Source organism: Trachemys scripta, chromosome 11 (genome assembly GCF_013100865.1).
Source record: "Trachemys scripta elegans isolate TJP31775 chromosome 11, CAS_Tse_1.0, whole genome shotgun sequence".
Lineage (NCBI taxonomy): Eukaryota > Metazoa > Chordata > Testudines > Emydidae > Trachemys > Trachemys scripta.
This window is the reverse complement of record NC_048308.1, coordinates 75,890,607-75,908,881: the sequence shown is the minus strand read 5'-3', so window position 1 is coordinate 75,908,881 and position 18,275 is coordinate 75,890,607. Positions and strand designations below refer to the sequence as shown.

The 18,275-nt window shown below is 46.6% G+C and overlaps 1 protein-coding gene across 1 annotated transcript in view; it reads right to left on the bottom strand.

Moving 5' to 3' along the window:
* Positions 1 to 224: 224 nt before the first annotated feature.
* The window catches only part of LOC117884761 (unconventional myosin-X-like), a 257,754-nt gene continuing 239,703 nt past the window's right edge, over positions 225 to 18,275 (bottom strand). The window contains exons 39-41 of the mRNA XM_034785520.1: positions 10,388 to 10,837; positions 8,528 to 8,719; positions 225 to 1,945 (exon numbers count right to left, since the gene is read on the bottom strand). Coding sequence (XP_034641411.1) covers positions 1,832 to 1,945; positions 8,528 to 8,719; positions 10,388 to 10,837 — 756 coding nt within the window. The 3' untranslated portion in view covers positions 225 to 1,831. The remainder of the gene's footprint in view (positions 1,946 to 8,527; positions 8,720 to 10,387; positions 10,838 to 18,275) is intronic.

Here is an 18,275-nt window from a genome sequence, read left to right as displayed (position 1 = left end):
CAGCACCAACACCAAGAGAGCCTGAAACATTTTCTATCCCATCCTGGGCCTCTCAACTTGTCACCAAAGCAAAATCTGCTACTCACGTTGTTGCTAAGCAGTTGCTTTCCCCGTCATGCTCAGAGATGTCTGCATATCAGCACTGGGTGACAGATCTCTGTATAAACAGGTACACATGAGCACACAACAGTTTGTGCACAACATCTGTGAAGGAAAACAGGCCATGCAAGCCAATAATTTATTAAACCTTCATTTTGTAAAGCCAGTTACAAATTAAAAAAAGAAAGCAGAAGGAAATCTGTAATAGAAATGAGCATGTCAGAACAAGAAGTGAGGGGTGTTAACATTCCCAACTGGGTTCAAGCTGCCTGCAGCTACCCAAGAGCTAGACTATACCAGTAGGGCAGGAGAAATTAGAGCTATGGTTAAATATATTAAAAGACTCCATTCAGTGTATTTGACCAAATATGCAAAGTGACCAGTGTTATTTTGTCTATCTCCTCTGCTTTCCTGACCGTTTGAAGTTGCCACCTGGTCATCTGTTTATTATGGAAGTGACAAAAAGGGGCTCTTGTAAGACTCATCAATAAGGCTTCTTAAGGCAAAATTCCAGTTTAAAAAAATGTAATGTCAACCCTGTACGTGCTTAGCCTAGTGACAGGTGTGTGCATGTTGCAGAATGGTTGGGGGATAGGGGGAGGAGAAATATGCCAACTATACTAGTCCTGTTTTCTGTGACAACAAATTGTTCTCTTTGGGTTTTGCTAAAGCCCCATGGCGTGGAAGGAAGGAACTTTACTGGTAAAGGAGCCAGTTACAACTGAGCGGCATGTGAAGTTCTTGCTGGAATGAGTGGTGGTCTTTCCTGTTAGACTAGAGTGGAAGGAAGGGTAGTTCATCTGCTTAGTAAGAGCCACCACTTTTTCTAAGGCGACTGTCCCTCCCTCCAGGGCATCCTAAAAGCCTAAATGTAAATAAATCGTATGGCAGGACCCAAGTCACTACATTTAAAGTGATGAATTTGAACTCAAATTGGGGGTGGGGGCTGAAACAGCTGTTTCCTTGTAAATGCAACTAAATGGCATTCATGCCCCCAGGAATAGACAACCCTTCATTTTTCAACCAGGGCTGTTTAGAATGTAGTTTGAGCTGAATCTGAGTAGAATCCATTTCAGACAGCCCACCCCTGTCCTTGAGAGAGAACCATGCAAACACATTCCTGTTCTCTGGCTGTGGCAACCAACTGTTTAGGCTCCTGAGGACCAAAATACTTTAGTCTAACCCAAGTTACTTGATGCAGCACAAGGTTAACTAGGCAAAATGTAAAATCCGGGAAAAAGGAATGCAACTTTAACTTTGGCTGAAAAATAAATTAAAACAAATATTTTCTTAGCTCAATTCCCAGATCCCAGTTGCTCTTCGACAAACTGAAAGCTATTCAATTCTGCTCCCTCTAGTGCAGAACTGTTCCTTTTGTATTTTTTTGACAGTGTGACAGACAAGTGTAAAAAAAGGTAGAAGACGACAGATAAGAAGAAGCTTGTGGCTTTGTTTCTTTAAGACAGTGTCCCTCAAACAACCAAGATGAATACAAATCTCGGCTGTTCACGTTTAATATAACAGTTTTTGATGTTAACTAACATCTTTAGGATGAGGTGCAAATCCCTTGGTACTGTAAGTGGTGATGTGTGATTTCAGTTTGTTTCTACGTAGGAATCAGTCAAGTGAAGTTCTTAAAAAAAAAAATCTTTGCTACACGTCCTGCTGGCAAGTTGTAAACTCCCACCACATAACAAATGCCTCTGGCTAATGGAATAAGGGTTCCTTCTCATCACCTAGTCCAGATGCTAGTGTGACTGTCCGTACTGGCAGCTGATTTGACACTGCAGCGTTTCTTCACAATCATGTTGATGTAGGCTTTCATGATCTTTATTATCTCTCCCACCTGGACAAAAACATGAAAGGATGGGTAGGCAGATTGAAAACATAGTAGTTAGGTGTAGGAGGCACTTTGCAGAAAGACACAGTCACTGCCCTGAAGTGCTGGCAATAGATATGGGATACCAAAAGTGACAGATTGTGAGGGCATGGGATGAGGAATAATGGTGGGTTACAGCTCTGTGATTATGCAGTGACTCAATTTAGAAATGGACACAGCTTGGTAGGTCTAATGATTTTTTATAAATTACATTAAAAAACAATGTTTAAAATATTAACATTTCCAAAGTCAGGAACTCAAAAGTATAGGAAATGAGGCCAAACTAAGGTTGCATGGGCAGGAACCTTAACCAAAACCAGGAAATGTAATAATACTTTACCCCTCCCTAACAAACTCCAGAATGATTAATTACATTACAGTAACTGTGGTTCTTTGAGATAAGCTGTCTACATGGATTCAACTTCTGTTCTTTCTGGGTGGACATGCACCCCATGAACTCAAAATCAGTCTCTTTTGGCCAGCAACATCCATTGGGGTCATGCTTGGGCCCCAGAGGACCTCATGCCCGAGGAATAAGGGCAGAGTGGCCAAACGGTCCCTCAGTTCCTTTGCCAATAAAAAATCCATACAGTATAGGAGGCCATAGTAACAGGGAAGGAGGGCAGGTCATGCAATCCATGAGGACAAAACAACTCGAAGAACCACATTTATTGTAAGTAACCATTCCATCGTCTTCGAGTAACTGTTCAGATGGATTCCACTTCAGAGGACTAGCCAGCAGTCAGGAGGTTGGTTCTAGGAGTCCTATTTAAACAAAGATTGCGGAACAATTCTACCAAGTGAGCATATGATCATTAAGCTTGAACTAGGGAATAGTGCTGGGTAATCCCCATGTAGCTGTCCTGCACATTTCTGAAATAGGGATACTTAGAGAAGCTGCCTATGCCCCAGTGGAAGGGGCTCTAATCTGCATGGGTGGATCTAGTTTAGCTATCTTTCACATGATTTAATACAGTTAGATACCCATTCAGAAAATCTCTAGGTTAAAAGAACCCTTAACATATCAAAGGGTCTGCAGTTTGACTTCCCCCTGGTTTGAGTGAGTCTTTTGACAAAGAAAATTGGAAGGCGAATATACTTTTAAATATTGGAAACAACCTTAGGCAGGAACTTGAGGTGAGGCTTAAAAGTCATCTTTATGGAGCACCATGTAAGATGGAGCAGCCATAGGGCCTGAATTTTCCTCTTCTATGTTCCTGTACAAGTCACTCTAGCAGAGGTTTTTCTGCTATGTATCAAGATGTTCTGGACTTCTTCTGAACAGCTTCTTTTGATGGTTGTTAACCAGCCAGCATCCAGGCTATCAGATGTAACAATTCTGGATCTGTGTACAAGATCTACCTTGGGCAGAACAGATACTGACATTGTAGACTACGTTGACAGGTTCACCAAATCAGAGTACTAGAATCGCCTGGGCCATGTGGGGCCACCCAGATCATTAATGCTGAATCTTGTCTGTGTTTCCTCAGGACCCTTGATATTAATGGGATTGGCGAGTAGGTGTACATGAGCCCCAATATGTCCACGAAATGAGGAAGGTGTCTGTCGGTGAGCCTAGAACCCCCTTCTGGAGCAGAATGCAGGACATTTCTTATTCGGGACTGTGACGAAGTGGGGTTTTCCCCCTTGTTATGTTGTATGTGAGTCTTACTGTCTTATATGAATACTGTGTGTACCTCAGTTTCCCATGTACTGCACCAATGCCTAGGTGGTGGGAATATGGGTGTGAGACATTTGCTGAGGCCTTTGGGGGTAGATGAGGCTGTCCAGCTGCTTGCAAGTAAGCAATGGATGGTGCCCTTCGTAACCTGAGAACCAGGAGGGGGATGCGACCAGGTGACACTTTGCCCGGGAAGCAGGACAAAGACCGGGAGGAGGGGCAACGGGCGTGTTGGAGGCCAGGCAGCTGGGTCCAGGACAGTCTGTGGCTGGAGACTCGAAGAGGGGGGGAGTTCAGGCCCGGGTTACCTCAAGGTGGACTTTGCTGAAAGTCACTGATTTCTATGCTAACAAGATCTGTTCTATACTGTGTACCTGTCGACTAATAAATCTTCTGTTTTACTCGCTGGCTGAGAGTCATGGCTGACTGCAGAGTTGGGGTGCTGGGCCCTCTGGCTTCCCCAGGGGTCCCATCCAGGTGGACCCACTGCATGAAGCGCATGGTGAGAATAGGGGTGCTGGATGCTTGGAGGTCAGACCCAGGAAAGCCTTAGCTGAGGAGGCTCTTTGCCCTGGAAAGCGTGCCCTGAGGGGAGTCACGCTACCCCAGAGTCCTGGCTGGCTTCATACACAGTAGTCCAGGAGCATTGGGCCTATGACTCCGTGAGAGGCACATAAGCCTATTTTTGGGTATCCCAGCGCTGAAAGATATTCTACCGAATTGAGTCTTTGACTGTGTGTGTGGTTGTCTGTAAATTGTCTGAGGAGCTGATCTGATCTGCTAGGGCATTTTTCAAACCTGGAAGACGGAGCACTGCTGGTGTGATTTGATGACTAATGCACTAATCTCAGAGATGAATGGCTTCTTGGCATAGAGGTGATCACCATGCTCCTTCCTGCCTACTGACATACTACACAGCCATTGTGCTGTACATCATCACTTGGATCCCTATAATAAGGGTCGAAATGCTGTGTTTGCTAGATGTATGTCTCTGAGCTCCAGGACATTTAAATGGAGAGGCGCTTCCTGGGAGAACCAGAGAAGCCTTGATTAGTCTAGATGAGTTTCTCACACAAGTATAGAAGCATCCATCAGCATCTAGGTAGATCATAGAAGAAGAAAACAGAACTGCATTGCTTCCAGTAATCTACTAAGGAGAGGACTATTCGCAGGACTCTCACCTTCATGTCCATGTGATGCCATTCTTGCATGGAGTGTAGGTGAAGTCTGGCATGCTGTGTGACCTAAGTGCAGAAGGCCATGTGACCAGACGTCTGAGGCATTCTCTTACAGACATCTCTGGATGAGCTGGTACATGACTGATGCGATGTACCATGGTCTGAAACCTATAAACTCTTGGTGATTTTGAATAAAACATGGCTCCTATGAACTGTATCCTTTGTGTCAGTGACAGTGTGGATCTTTCTCTGCCAATTTTGAGTCCTAGCTTCTTCCTCAGTGGTTCCAACATTTTCTGAGGATTGTAATACTGAGAGCCCTGTCTGGTGGAGCTTTGGCAGTCTGCTTAGGGTGTCTTCTGTCTCATCTTACGAGGCACCAGGGAGGGTGCTATGTTCATCCTGGGAACGATGTGCCTTGCAACTTCTTTCTGGTGAGTTCTTGACTCTTCTGTGCTACTCTGTAGCCGAGAGGCTTGCTCTCTTTGATAAAGAATAAGGCCGGGAGCTCTACATAAAATTATGGCTCATGGGAGCACTAGCCAAGAGTGACTGAGCAGGCTTGACAGGATTTTTGGCCTCAGGCTCTGAAGAGGCCCTCAATGGAGCACTCAAAAAGAAAGAGACGGGCTTCCCTGGATTGCTGTGTCCTTTTGGAAAAGGAGCAGCAGATTGAACACTGCCAGGGATCTTTCCCTTGCCAAGGCAGAACCTAACATGTCTATCAATGATAGATACAGCAGCTTCACAAGAGGGACAAATTTTAAATTCCAGGGATCTCGCCTCAGCCGTAGCAACTAAGCATCATTACCAGAGGTTACCCCACCAATGTAAAAATCAGATTTTTTTGCCAACAGGCATTACATTACAACTATTAACTACACGAACTAAAACACAAGAGCCTAATAACTAATTGTACAGTGCGCAGAGTCAATGGACCCGGTAAGGGTTCTATCTCACTGTCACAATCAGTAAGAAGGAGCCAATGGATGGTTTGTCCTGCTCTGCCCTTTATGCCCTCAGGTGGGAGAGGAAGGGGAGCACAAGATGATGTATGGCAAAGGTGCAGCCCCAATTTTTAAATCTGCAGGTCTGGATAGCTTGCATCAAAGAGTTTTTAAAAAGCTGGCTTAGGCACTCGCTGGACCATTAATGGTGATTTAAAATAAGTTTTGGAACATAGGAAGTCGCAGAGGACCTGCAGAAAACTAATGTTATGCTAATATTTAAAAAGGGTAAACGGGATGACCTGGGTAATTATAAGCCTGTCAGTCTGATATCAATTCCAGACAAGATAATTAATCGGCTGATATGGGACTCGATTAATAAAGAACTAAAGGAGGGTAATGTAATTAATGCCAATCAAATTGATTTTATGGAAAAGAGACCGTTAAAGTAACTTCATTTTTTAAAATGAGATTACAAATTTTAAGGTAATAGTGTTAATGTAATGGACATCTGTCGAGCATTTGACTTGGTACCACATGACATTTTGAGTATAAAACTAGAAAGACATAAAATTAACATAGCACATATTAAATGGATTAAAAGCTGGCTAACTGATAGGTCTCAAAATGAAATTGTAAATGGGGAATCATCAATAAACTGATGTGTTTCTAGTGGGGTTCCACAGGAATCAGTTGCTGGCCTTATGCTATATAACATTTAGATCAATGACCTGGAAGAAAATATAAAATCATCACTGATAAGTTTGCAGATGACACAAAAACTGGGGGAGCGGTCAATATTGAAGAGGACAGGTCACCGATGCAGCGCGATCTGGCTCACTTGGCAAGCTGGGTACATGTATACATCTAGGAACAAAGACTGTCGGCCATACTTACAGGATGGGGGGCTCTATCCTGGGAAAGAGGGACTCTGAAAAATGGGGGGGTGTATGTGCACATGCATAATCAGCTGAACAGGAACTATCAGTGCGATGCTGTGGCCAAAAGGACTAATGTGAACCTTATATACATAAACAGGGGAATCTCTAGTAGGGGCAGAAAGGTTATTTTTCCTCTGTATTTGGCACTGGTGCGACTGCTGCTGGAATACAGTGTCCAGTTCTGGTGTCCACAAGTCAAGAAGGATGTTGTTAAATTGGAGAGGGTATAGAGAAGACCGCAAGAATTTGCCTTATAGTGATTGATTTAAGTTGTTCGATCTATTTAGTTTAACAAAGAGATGGTTAAGAGGTGACTTGATTACTGTCTTTAAGCACCTACATGGGGAACACATATTAGATAATGGGATTTTCTATCTAGCAGAGCAAGGTGTACCATCATTCAATGGCTGGAAGGTGAAGCTAGACAAATTCAGATTGGAATAAGGCATAAACCAGGGGTTCTCAAACTGCGGGTCGGGACCGCTCAGGGGGTTGCGAGGTTATTACATGGGGGGGGGGGGTCATGAGCTGTCAGCCTCCACCCCAAACCCTGTTTTGCCTCCAGCATTTACAATGGTGTTAAATATATAAAAAGGTGTTTTTAATTTGTAAGAGGGTCACACTCAGAGGCTTGCTATATGAAAGGGGTCACCAGTACAAAAGTTTGAGAAGCACTGGCATAAACTTTTAACAGTGAAGATAACCAACCACTGGAACAATATACCAAGGGTTCAGGTGGATTTGCCATCACTGGGAATTTTAAAGTCAAGACTGGATGTTTTTCCAAAAGATCTGCTCTAGTAATTTTTGTGTGGAAGTTCTATGCGCTGTGTTATACAGGAGGTCAAACTAGATGATCATACTGGTCCCTTCTGGCTTGAATCTATGAATCAGTAGACAATGCTGGCCAAAAAATCTGAACTTGAGTGCATGTGCACCCAGAAGGAACAGCAATGAATCCACATGGATCATGGCCTGAAGAATCTGAGATTTATACTTATCACAACTCCAATTTATACAGTCTCACAAATCTCACTGTGGTTTGTGCCAGCATCATTACTATTCAGATTCCTTGCAGGTGATCAGTATTATATCCCATTCAACATAAAAGTTAGAGGAATATGGTACTTTGATTTGCCTGAAAGAGTTTGGAAAGCAGAAATCCAAGAATTTTAAAAACATTAAACTTCTCTTCAGTTTCCCCAAAATGTATCTGTCTTCACACTCCACCTTGTGCTACAAACGGCTTACAGAGGTCTGACACACTGATTTCCCTGAGAGTCCACTCAGGGCAGGGATTCAAGGGAGCAGAATTAAGGTCACATGATTCTGGTGGAAGGGAAGTGTCACCTTACTGCCGCATTTCTACAATTCATGTTCTATTGGTTACTACTGCACTAATGGTCTTGTAGAGGTGATGTATGGTCACCGTAACTCTGCATTATTTTCCCATGTGAGTTGTTTTAATTGGCTTTTCACATTCTGGAAGGGCATGAGAAGCATGGGGGACCAAGGAACACCCAAAACCATAAACTCCACATTAACAAAGTATTTTGCATGTTAAATGAGGTTCAGCATGTTTTTTTCTTTCTTCAGGAAATGTTGGGCAGTGACATGGTTGAAAGGAAATCAAGCCCTCCTCCTCTCCTGCCCAGTTTCTACAGGAGGAGTTTTTTAATAAGACAGGTCTCACTTGCAAAATGCAAAGTTCAAATCTTTGTTTGGTTCTAGTAATTATTCAGAAATAATGGAACTCGGATAGTTACACTGTATGCACAGCAAGAACATCCTGTTACACATACCTGGGAGGTTTCAAAGAACATCTCTCGCTCATCCACTGTAATTTTGAAGGTATTGGGTTGCGGAGCTCCAAAGAAAACAATGTGCTCATACTGGAAAGTTTCCAGCGATTTAGGATCTCCCCGTTTGTATACAGACACATTCTCTGTACTGACTCCAAGCCAGAGATCATTCGGAAATCCACCCTCCTTACACTGTAGAGAACAAAAAACTCAGATTAACAGCAGTGCTCCAAATGGGAAATAAAACCTGGGGACACTCCTGCATTGCAGGTCTGAGGGCATGTCTACACTTTGAGCTGTGGGTGTAATTCCCAGTTTTTGGAGACATACCCATACTAGCTGTGATTGAGCTGGCAAGCTAAAAACAGCGGTGTAGGCCTGGCAGTGCTGGCAGAGGGAGGGGCTAGCCACCCCAGGTACGTACCCATCCGGGATGGTATGCATGTACAAAGGGCAGCTAGGGCCTCCACAGCAGCACTGCTATTTTAGCACACTAGCTCAGAGCTAGTGTGAATATGTCTCCTTGAGCTGGGGCTTGCACCCCTAGCTCAAAGTGTAGACATATCCTGAGTCAAACCATTGAGCAGAGGGGTTTGGAATGAACAGTGCAGAATATGTCTGAGCAGTCCCTCTGTACTCACTCATCTTTCCTTCTAATTCTGTAACCCTCCGAGGTAGATATCTTACTTGTTTAAGAAAGACTTAAAATGCATTTTTTTTAATCAAACATAGTGCAGGGCCTGAGAGCTCTTGCTCCCTCTGGACACCACAGTACTCCTCCTCCATAGGGGAAATGGGACTTCCGCAGGAGAATCCTACAGCATCTCCTGCTGGGAAGGTTTAGGAGTGAGCCGTGAGGTCCCCCACATCCAGTGCTCTCACCTATCTCATTCAGTGCCTTCTGCTGTGAGAAACAGGGAATAATTTATTTTCACAGTTAGAAATCTTTAACAGCAGCAATTCCTGCTCAGAAAAGCTTGGAGTGGGCCAGCTGCAAGATCCTCACAGCCAAAGCTCCTACCCCAATTTTCAGGGCTTCACATGTATGTGACACTACACCGAAATGCTACTCAAGATTCCCTGGTTTCTGTGGCACTGCTGTCCTAAAGTCTGTGGCAAAATGAAAATTCTAGAGCAGCTTAAAACAAATGTGTAAATATTCATAAGCAGTTATTTTACTGAAGTAAATATTATGCTGAGTAATCTAATGCACCATTGCCTGTATTATTTATTTAAAGGCCTTCTTTTGAGTGTCTCCCACTAGAAAGGATTGGGGCTTTTTTTCACAACAGGTGATGGAAAATCATCTCCCTCCCTGTTTTGTACCTTCCTTTCTCACACCAGCATCTTCACGGGCCAGGGAAGGTCCCAAGTTTTCTCTCTCTCTTTCAAAGTGGGAGTGGCTCTGATGGCAGAATCACACCAAGTGCAGTCAGGCCAGGGCTGGTGCTTCCATTTAGGCAACCTAGGCGGTCACCTAGGGCACCATGATTTTGGGGGGGGCGGCATTTTGCCGACCTCGGCGGCAATTCGGCGGCGGGAGGTCCTTCAATGCTCCAGGTCTTCGGCGGCAATTCTGCGGCGGGTCCTTCACTCGCTCCAGGACCCGCCGCCAAAGTGCCCCGAAGACCAGGAGCGCGGAAGGACCCCCCCACCGCCGAATTGCCGACGATGACCGGGAGTGCGGAAGGACCCCCGCCGAGGGCGCCAAAAACCCTGGCGCCGCTCCTGAGTCAGGCAGAATGGAGCATGTTAACAAGAGTTTCTCTATGCTGTCCAGTGTAAAATGCAACATTTTTCATCCCCAAGAATAACGCCTGCTTGGACAGTAGTTGTTATCTGAGTTTATATACCTCTCACCTCAACATCAAAGAGTGTTGAACCATAGCCTGGCCATTCCTTTACAATGGACATGTATTTCACCATAGCCTGGTGCTGAGACAGTCCCTGCAACTTGTTCCATTTCTGCACTACGCTGGCCCGAGCAGCTGAGAGCTCCTCCTTCACCCACATTTCCATCATCTGCTCTTCTTCCACCTTCTGCTTTTTTACTGAGCCAGTCTTGAAGCCACGTTTCAACGTTCCTTCCAGAAAGCTGGTCCGTCTCCTCTCCAGAGCATGACTGGTCGTGCCGCTACTCTTTGTTGACTGCAGGATTTTGGATTTTAGCCTGCTCACTGGGTAAATGCCATCAAGGGTCCAGGTGATTTTGGAATAGTCTCCATGAAGATACTGCAGCCTTAGGGCTGCCAGGTGCTGCAGTGTCTCCTCTGGGGCAGGAAAGTGCCCATCAATAAGACTTTCATGAGCCTGTAAATGTAAAAAACAAAACAAAAAAAAACATCCCTAATTTATGCCTTATCTGTCTATTTATGGTGCTCAACCTTGTGATATCTGCCACAGCATCTAGCCAATCCCAGCACAGAAGTGCATAGAAATCAGGATATCTGATTAGCAGTTATTGTAAGGAGGACAAATGAAATCAGAACAAATTAAAATAAATTAAAATAGAAAATGAAGGGTTAAAATCCATGAGCATTTTATATAACAACCTGGTATATGGATTGTGCCAGCTCTTTTTCAGACCCAAAGTCCAGAGTATGGTTAAGAGACCAGAGGCTTAGCTAATAGTGATTAGCTAAGAGAAAAGCAGAATAAACAAGATAACATTGCCTTTTCTAAGATATGCTTGGTCAGTAGAAATGCCAGATGTTGAAGCAATAACTGAATAATGATGTTTCATCCAATGTTTCAGATTGAACAAAGGATCCCTGTTCCTATTGTGTCAGTCTCTTCTGCAGGGAACGTTCAACCCACAGATCCAACCTTGAGTTTATGAAAAATTGGCACGTCAGTATAAAAATATGGCATCCTTCCACCTCTCTTCCAAGGCTAATGTCCTGCCTTAAGACATAGATTCATAGATAGATTCATAGATTCTAGGACTGGAAGGGACCTCGAGAGGTCATCGGGTCCAGTCCCCTGCCCCATGGCAGGACCAAATACTGTCCACACCATCCCTGATAGACATTTATCTAACCTACTCTTAAATATCTCCAGAGATGGAGATTCCACAACCTCCCTAGGCAATTTATTCCTGTGTTTAACCACCCTGACAGTTAGAAACTTTTTCCTAATATCCAACCTAGACCTCCCTTGCTGCAGTTTAAGCCCATTGCTCCTTGTTCTATCCTTAGAGGCTAAGGTGAACAAGTTTTCTCCCTCCTCCTTATGACACCCTTTTAGATACCTGAAAACTGCTATCATATCCCCATTCAGTCTTCTCTTGCCCAAACTAAACAAACCCAATTCTTTCATCCTTCCTTCATAGGTCGTGTTCTCAAGACCTTTAATCATTCTTGTTGCTCTTCTCTGGATCCTTTCCAATATAAAGGAGACAATCTGTATTGTCATATACTCTCACTGTTTCTTTGCTTTAACCCCTAGGAATGTACCTGTTGGACAATCAAAGGAGTGGCTCCATTCCTATGGACTCCAAATCAGTATTCAACATATATATATATTATACTAATAACCTTTTATCAAAGTATTAATTAAATGTTAACCTGCTAACTTGAAACCATGAGTGGAGACATTATGTAATCTTTTAACCATTGGCTACTGTGCTATCTTGTCTTGCTACAAAACCTATCCCGGGGTGTGGAACTCCCTACCCTGTCACTTTCCCCTGCCCACGGAAAATCTATATATTCCATTGTAATCGATTGACAGTGTCTCTGAGCCTAATAAGCCAGGTGACACTCCCCCAGCGCTGTGTGTAATAAACTCCTATGCTTGACCTCTACACAGGGTGGATTTATGTCCTTCAGAAAACATTATGCCTCCTTTGCTCTTTCAGCCATTTCCTGTTTATTTTGTTGGGAAATCCTGTTAAATGAAAGAGAGAAACAGGGAAGCTCAGAACCAGTGACTACTAGCTACTTGTACTTGGCATGGCAAACACATGGGTCACAAAATGAAGCAGTAGAAGAAAAAGAGATTTCTGAAAAGCAAGTTTTGGTGAATTCAGAAATACTGTGAGTAACACAGAAATATTAAAATCTACCAGTGGGAAGAAGGCTAGGAAGTCTTCAAACACACCATAAAGAATATCCCAAAAAACTGCTGTGAGGCAGGTGGGGATGCTACATACATAATAAGCAACAGAGGGTCCTGTGGCACCTTTAAGACTAACCGAAGTATTGGGAGCATAAGCTTTCGTGGGTAAGAACCTCACTTCTTCAGATGCAAGTCAGAAGTGAGGTTCTTACCCACAAAAGCTTATGCTCCCAATACTTCTGTTAGTCTTAAAGGTGCCACAGGNTGTGGCACCTTTAAGACTAACCGAAGTATTGGGAGCATAAGCTTTCGTGGGTAAGAACCTCACTTCTTCAGATGCAAGTCAGAAGTGAGGTTCTTACCCACAAAAGCTTATGCTCCCAATACTTCTGTTAGTCTTAAAGGTGCCACAGGACCCTCTGTTGCTTTTTACAGATTCAGACTAACACGGCTACCCCTCTGATACTACATACATAGTATAACCAACACTAACACACAAAAAGCGAAGATATGAAAGTTAAGCCACCCAACAAAACATACACTCTACTCCTCTACCATAGGCACACATCTTTACCACCACCATATCAAGCACTGCAAACGTAACTACCTGACCCTCACAAACTTCCCTTCTACACACACCAAACCACCTACTCCAAATATTGTGCATGCACGCATGCATCAAACTGCATAAAAATTACTTGGTGTTAAAATTTCATAGTAATGGACAACCCATTTTTAGAGAAAAACAGAAAGAGGCGGTTACTTATCTGTAGCTGAATGTTCTTTAAGATGTGTGGTCCCCATTTGTATTCCCAACGTGGGGTGTGCATGCACATCATGCACGAGAACCAGAAGATTTCAGTAGCAGTGTCCATTGACTTGTGCGTGCGTTGTGTGTTGCCTTGTGCTCCAAGTGAGGTTATAAGAGGTTGTGTGGGGTGATGCCCTCTTACCACTGATCAGCATGGTCCACAGCAGAGGGGACAGTGAGCGGGTATTGGAATACAAATAGGGACCATGCATTTCGAAGAACCTCCAGTTACAGGTAAGTAACCTCCTCTTCTTTGAGTGATGGTCCCTATATGTATTTCAAATGTGGGTGAGTATCAAGCAGTGATCAGATTGGAGGGGGGTGCGAGGATGCAAGAGATATCACCGTCTGCAGGATGGCACGGCCCACGTCCACACTTTCTGTCACTGTCTGGGCAATAGCATGATGGGTGGCAAAAGTATGCCTGGAGCGCCAGGTCGCTGCGCTGTATGTGTCATGCCAAGAGACGTCCGCCTGGAAGGTGGAAGTGGTCATGTGTGCCCGTGTTGAGTGGGTTGTAATCCAGCCACGCAGCAGAGTGTTAGACAGCACATAGCACTCTCTGATGCATGTAGAGACCCACTTTGATATGCACTGTGAAAAGAGGGCTTGGCCCTGAGCCTCTCTGCAGTGGCCACAAAGAGGCGTAGAGAGACGCAAAAGGCACGGGTTCTGTTGAGGTAGAACACAAGTGCGTGGCGGACACCAACTGAGTGCAGGATCCTGTCCACCAGAGTGGCGTGCGGATTAGGATAGAAATCTGGGAGGTGGATGGACTGGTTGAGGTGAAACTCCAAGACCACTTTCAGAAGAAACTTAGGATGAAGGCATAAGGAAAACTTTTTCTGTATGAAAGACTGTATACTGGGGAGTCAGCCATTATGGAAGCCAATTTGATGACCTGCCTAGCAGAAGCAATGGCCACGAGAAAGATGACCTTCATGGATGGGTTGGAGAGGGAGCATGTGGCCAGGGTCTCGAAGGCGGAGGGTCTCATGAGGGCGGAGAGTACAAGATTGAGGTCCCAGGGGGGTGTAGGGTTAAGGATATGTGGGAAGATGTTCCTCAGCCCCTTCAGGAAGTGGGTGGTGTTAGAGTGGGTAAACACCGAGTGGCCATCCACTGGTGAGAGGAAAGTCGTAAGCGTCACCAAATGGACCTGGACTGAGGTGGGAGTGAGGCCTGAGGCCTTAAGTTCTAGGAGGAAGTCCAGGACAGTGGAGACAGAGACGGCACCAAGGGGGAAGTGCTGACGTCGTGCCCAGGCGGTGAAGCATTTCCATTTTGCTGCATAGCCCGCTTGTGTGGAGGCTTGTCTGCTGTGCGTAAGCATGTGCCGCAAAGTGTTGAACAGGTGTTGTCTATGTGCGAGCTCCTTCCAAAAACCAGGCCGTGAGGCGAAGCAGGCCTGGGCTGAGATGACAGACTCTGCCCCAATCCTGGGCAAGGAAGTCCGGCAGCACAGGGAGGTGGCTTGTTGGGCAGGTGGAGAGTCTGAATAGGTCTGGAAACCAAAACTGACACGGCCAGAACGAGGCTACTTGTAGGACTGTGGCCCAGTCACAGTGGATCTTGCACAGGACTTGGGGAAGGCAGGAAAAGCGTAACAGATACCACCCTGCCATGGAAGGGGGATAGCATCACCCTGGGAATCACAACCCCTTCTCCCCAAGGAGCAGTAGATCAGAAACTTACAGTTTTTACAAGTGGCCAAAAAGGTCCCAGCGAGGGGTACCCAAGCATGGCAGATGGAACAGAGAGTGGGGTCATGTAGCTCCTGTTTGTGTTTAAGGTACCAGGTTCAGCTGAGTGCATCTACCAGAGTGTTCTGCATACCCAGGAGGTCCACATGGGAGTGTGACAGTATACACTGGTTCCAGAGGAGGATGGACTCCTCACAGAGCGACTGGAACATGGTGCCCCTTTGCCTGTTTATGTAGGCCACTGCAGTTGTATTATTGGAGAGGATTTGAGCATGGCAGCTAGGGGACCACCCGCAGCTCCAGGACATTGATGTACATGTAGGCCTCGCACTGAGTCCAAGCCCCTTGGGCAGCATGCCCGTCCAGGTGGACACCCCAACCAGCTAGGAAGGCATCTGTGGTGAAGAAGATGGTTCGGACAGGGGACATGAAGGTGGGTGCCTATCAGCACTGTGGAGTCATAAAATATCAGGGTTGGAAGGGACCTCAGGAGCAGTGTCAGCTCCAGGCACCAGCCCACCAAGCATGTGCTTGGGGAGGCACCTGGAGGGGGGCGGCGCGGCGCTCCAGCCCTAGAGCGGGGCCGCGACTGGGCTCGCCGCCCTCCCCCCGGCGCTCTGGCCGCCGGGGAGAGCGGGGCCCTGGCCGGGCTCGCCGCCCTCCCCTGCCGCGCTCCCCAGCGGGGAGGGGGGGGCGGCGGGAAGCTTTTTTGCCTGGGGCGGCAAAAAAGCCAGAGCCGGCCCTGCTCAGGAGGTCATTTAGTCCAACCCCCTGCTCAAAGCAGGACCAAACACCAACTAAATCATCCCAGCCAGGGTTTTGTCAAGCTTGACCTTAAAAACCTCTAAGAAAGGAGATTCCACCACCTCCCTAGGTAACCCATTCCAGTGCTTCACCACCCTCCTAGTGAAAAAGTTTTTCCTAAACTTCCCCCACTGCAACTTAAGACCATTCCTCCTTGCTCTATCATGTGCTACCACTGAGAACAGTCTAGACCCATCCTCTTTGAAACCCCCTTTCAGGTAGTTGAAAGCAGCTATCAAATTCTACCTCATTCTTCTCTTCTGCAGACTAAACAATCCCAGTTCCCTCAGCCTCTCCTCATAAGTCATGTGCTCCAGCCCCCTAATCATTTTTGTTGCCCTCCGCTGGACTCTTTCCAATTTTTCCACCTGAGGGAGGCCCAGACCGATCGTGGGACAATCAATTTGGCGTCCAGGTGGTCGAAATGGGGTCTGCAGACCGATAGGAGCCACAGTTGTAGATAGCACGTGTAGATGAGCATGTGGTGTCACATGGGTGCAAGCTGCCATGTGACTGAGGAGGCAGGGACAGCAGTGCAATGTGGTGCATGGGTTGCGGAGAAAGGCCTGAGCCACCACAGAATCCAGGCGGGCACCGATGAAGTGGACCGTCTGTGTCGGGATGAGCACAGATTTCTCCTAATTGATACAGATGCCAAGAGTGGTGAGGAGAGAGTGAAGAGTGCAGACAGCCGATGTAGCCTCAGTGAGGGATGGCACAACCAGAAGTCATTCGTCTAGGCAGGGGAACACAGAGTACCTCAGTTGTCTCAGCTGAACTGCCACGATCACAAAACTTTCATCAAGACCCTTGGAGCCGTCGGGATGCAGGAGGGGAGAACTCTGAACTGGTAGTGGTTGCTGCCCACACGAAAGCAAAGAACTTGCAGTGAGCCGGATGGATGTCGATGTGAAAATACACATCCATGTCAAAAGCTGCAAACCATGTTCCCTGGAGGAGGGAGATGATGATCAATGTGAGCATCACCATATGGAACTTGGTGTTCCCAATTAAGGGTTGAGTAGGTGGAGACTGAGTATAAGGCGGAGTCCTCCTCCCTTTTTTGGAATGAGAAAGTACGGGGAGTAGAAGCCCTTGCTGACAGTGAGGCTGAGCACTGGTTCGACTGTGTCCTTTGGGGGGGGGGGGGTGTCAGCCTCATGTTGCAGGAGGTTGCAATGAGAGGGACTCCTGGTAGGCATCCAGGGGGAGCCCCGGTGCGAAGGGAAGGCAAGGAATTTGATAACCATGTCATACACTCTCTAGTACCCAATGGTCTATGGTGATCTTGCCCCAGTTGCGGGCAAACAGGACAAGATAGCCCCCAAAGGTGATTGGGGGAGCCAGGGGTGGTGACAGGGGGGCTCATAGCTCTTGACACACACGTCAGAATGGAGATCTGGTTGATGCCGTGGTAAGATGGAGAAGATGGTGGTGGCTGATGGTCATGGATGCTATGAACGAGGGTGCTGTCACCCGGGTTCCTGGTACTGGGGATAGGCGGCCTGGTATGATGCATAGGAGCATGCTCGGAAGGGTGGTTGCTGCTGTTTCTGACGGGGTGCTGGGATGTTGATTCCGAGAGACTGAAGTGTTGCTCTCGAGTCTTTCAGGGAGTGGAGGGACTCATCAGTCTTTGCCGAGAATAGCTTGTCCTCATCAAAGAGGAGGTCCTGCATGGTAGTCTGGACTTCCCTCGGGAAGCCAGAGGACTGCAGCCAGGACTTCCATTGCATAAAGACAGTTGTGGCAAGGGAACGGAAGGTTGTATCTGCCATACCTATTGCAGCTTGGAGGCTCACCTTGGCAGTCAGGCAACCTTCCTCCACAAGGTCCTGGAAGAGCTGTTTGTCCTGCAGCAAGTCCTCCAGGAACTCTGCGAGCTTGGCATAGTTATTGACATCATACTTCGCTAGTAGAGACTGGTAATTGGAGATGCAGTGCTGTGGGCGGTGGAGAAGTTTACCATATGGCCCAGGAGGTCAAGGCGTTTCGCACTCTACTGGGGGCGAAGGTGATAGAAGCATGTGAATGCTGCTTTGCCTGTTTGGTCACTGCGTGCACCACCACCAAAGGGGGAGGGGAGAGAAAGTCAGCCCCCTTGGATGGGACAAAGTACCGTCATTCTTCTCTCTTGGGTGGGGGGTACATGAGGCTGGCATGTGCCAAACTGTCCATGCAGGCTGGAGGATAGCATCATTAATGGCCAGTGTGATGGTCCCCTGGGCTAGAGAATGTCCAACAGTTGGTGGTGTTGGTCCTGGACCTCCTCCAAGGGCATACCCAAGTCAATAGCAACCTGCTGCAGCTCAGGCGGCAGGCGGGGGTAGCCAGGGGGTAATGCAGGGTGCGGGGGGGGGGGGGGGGGGGG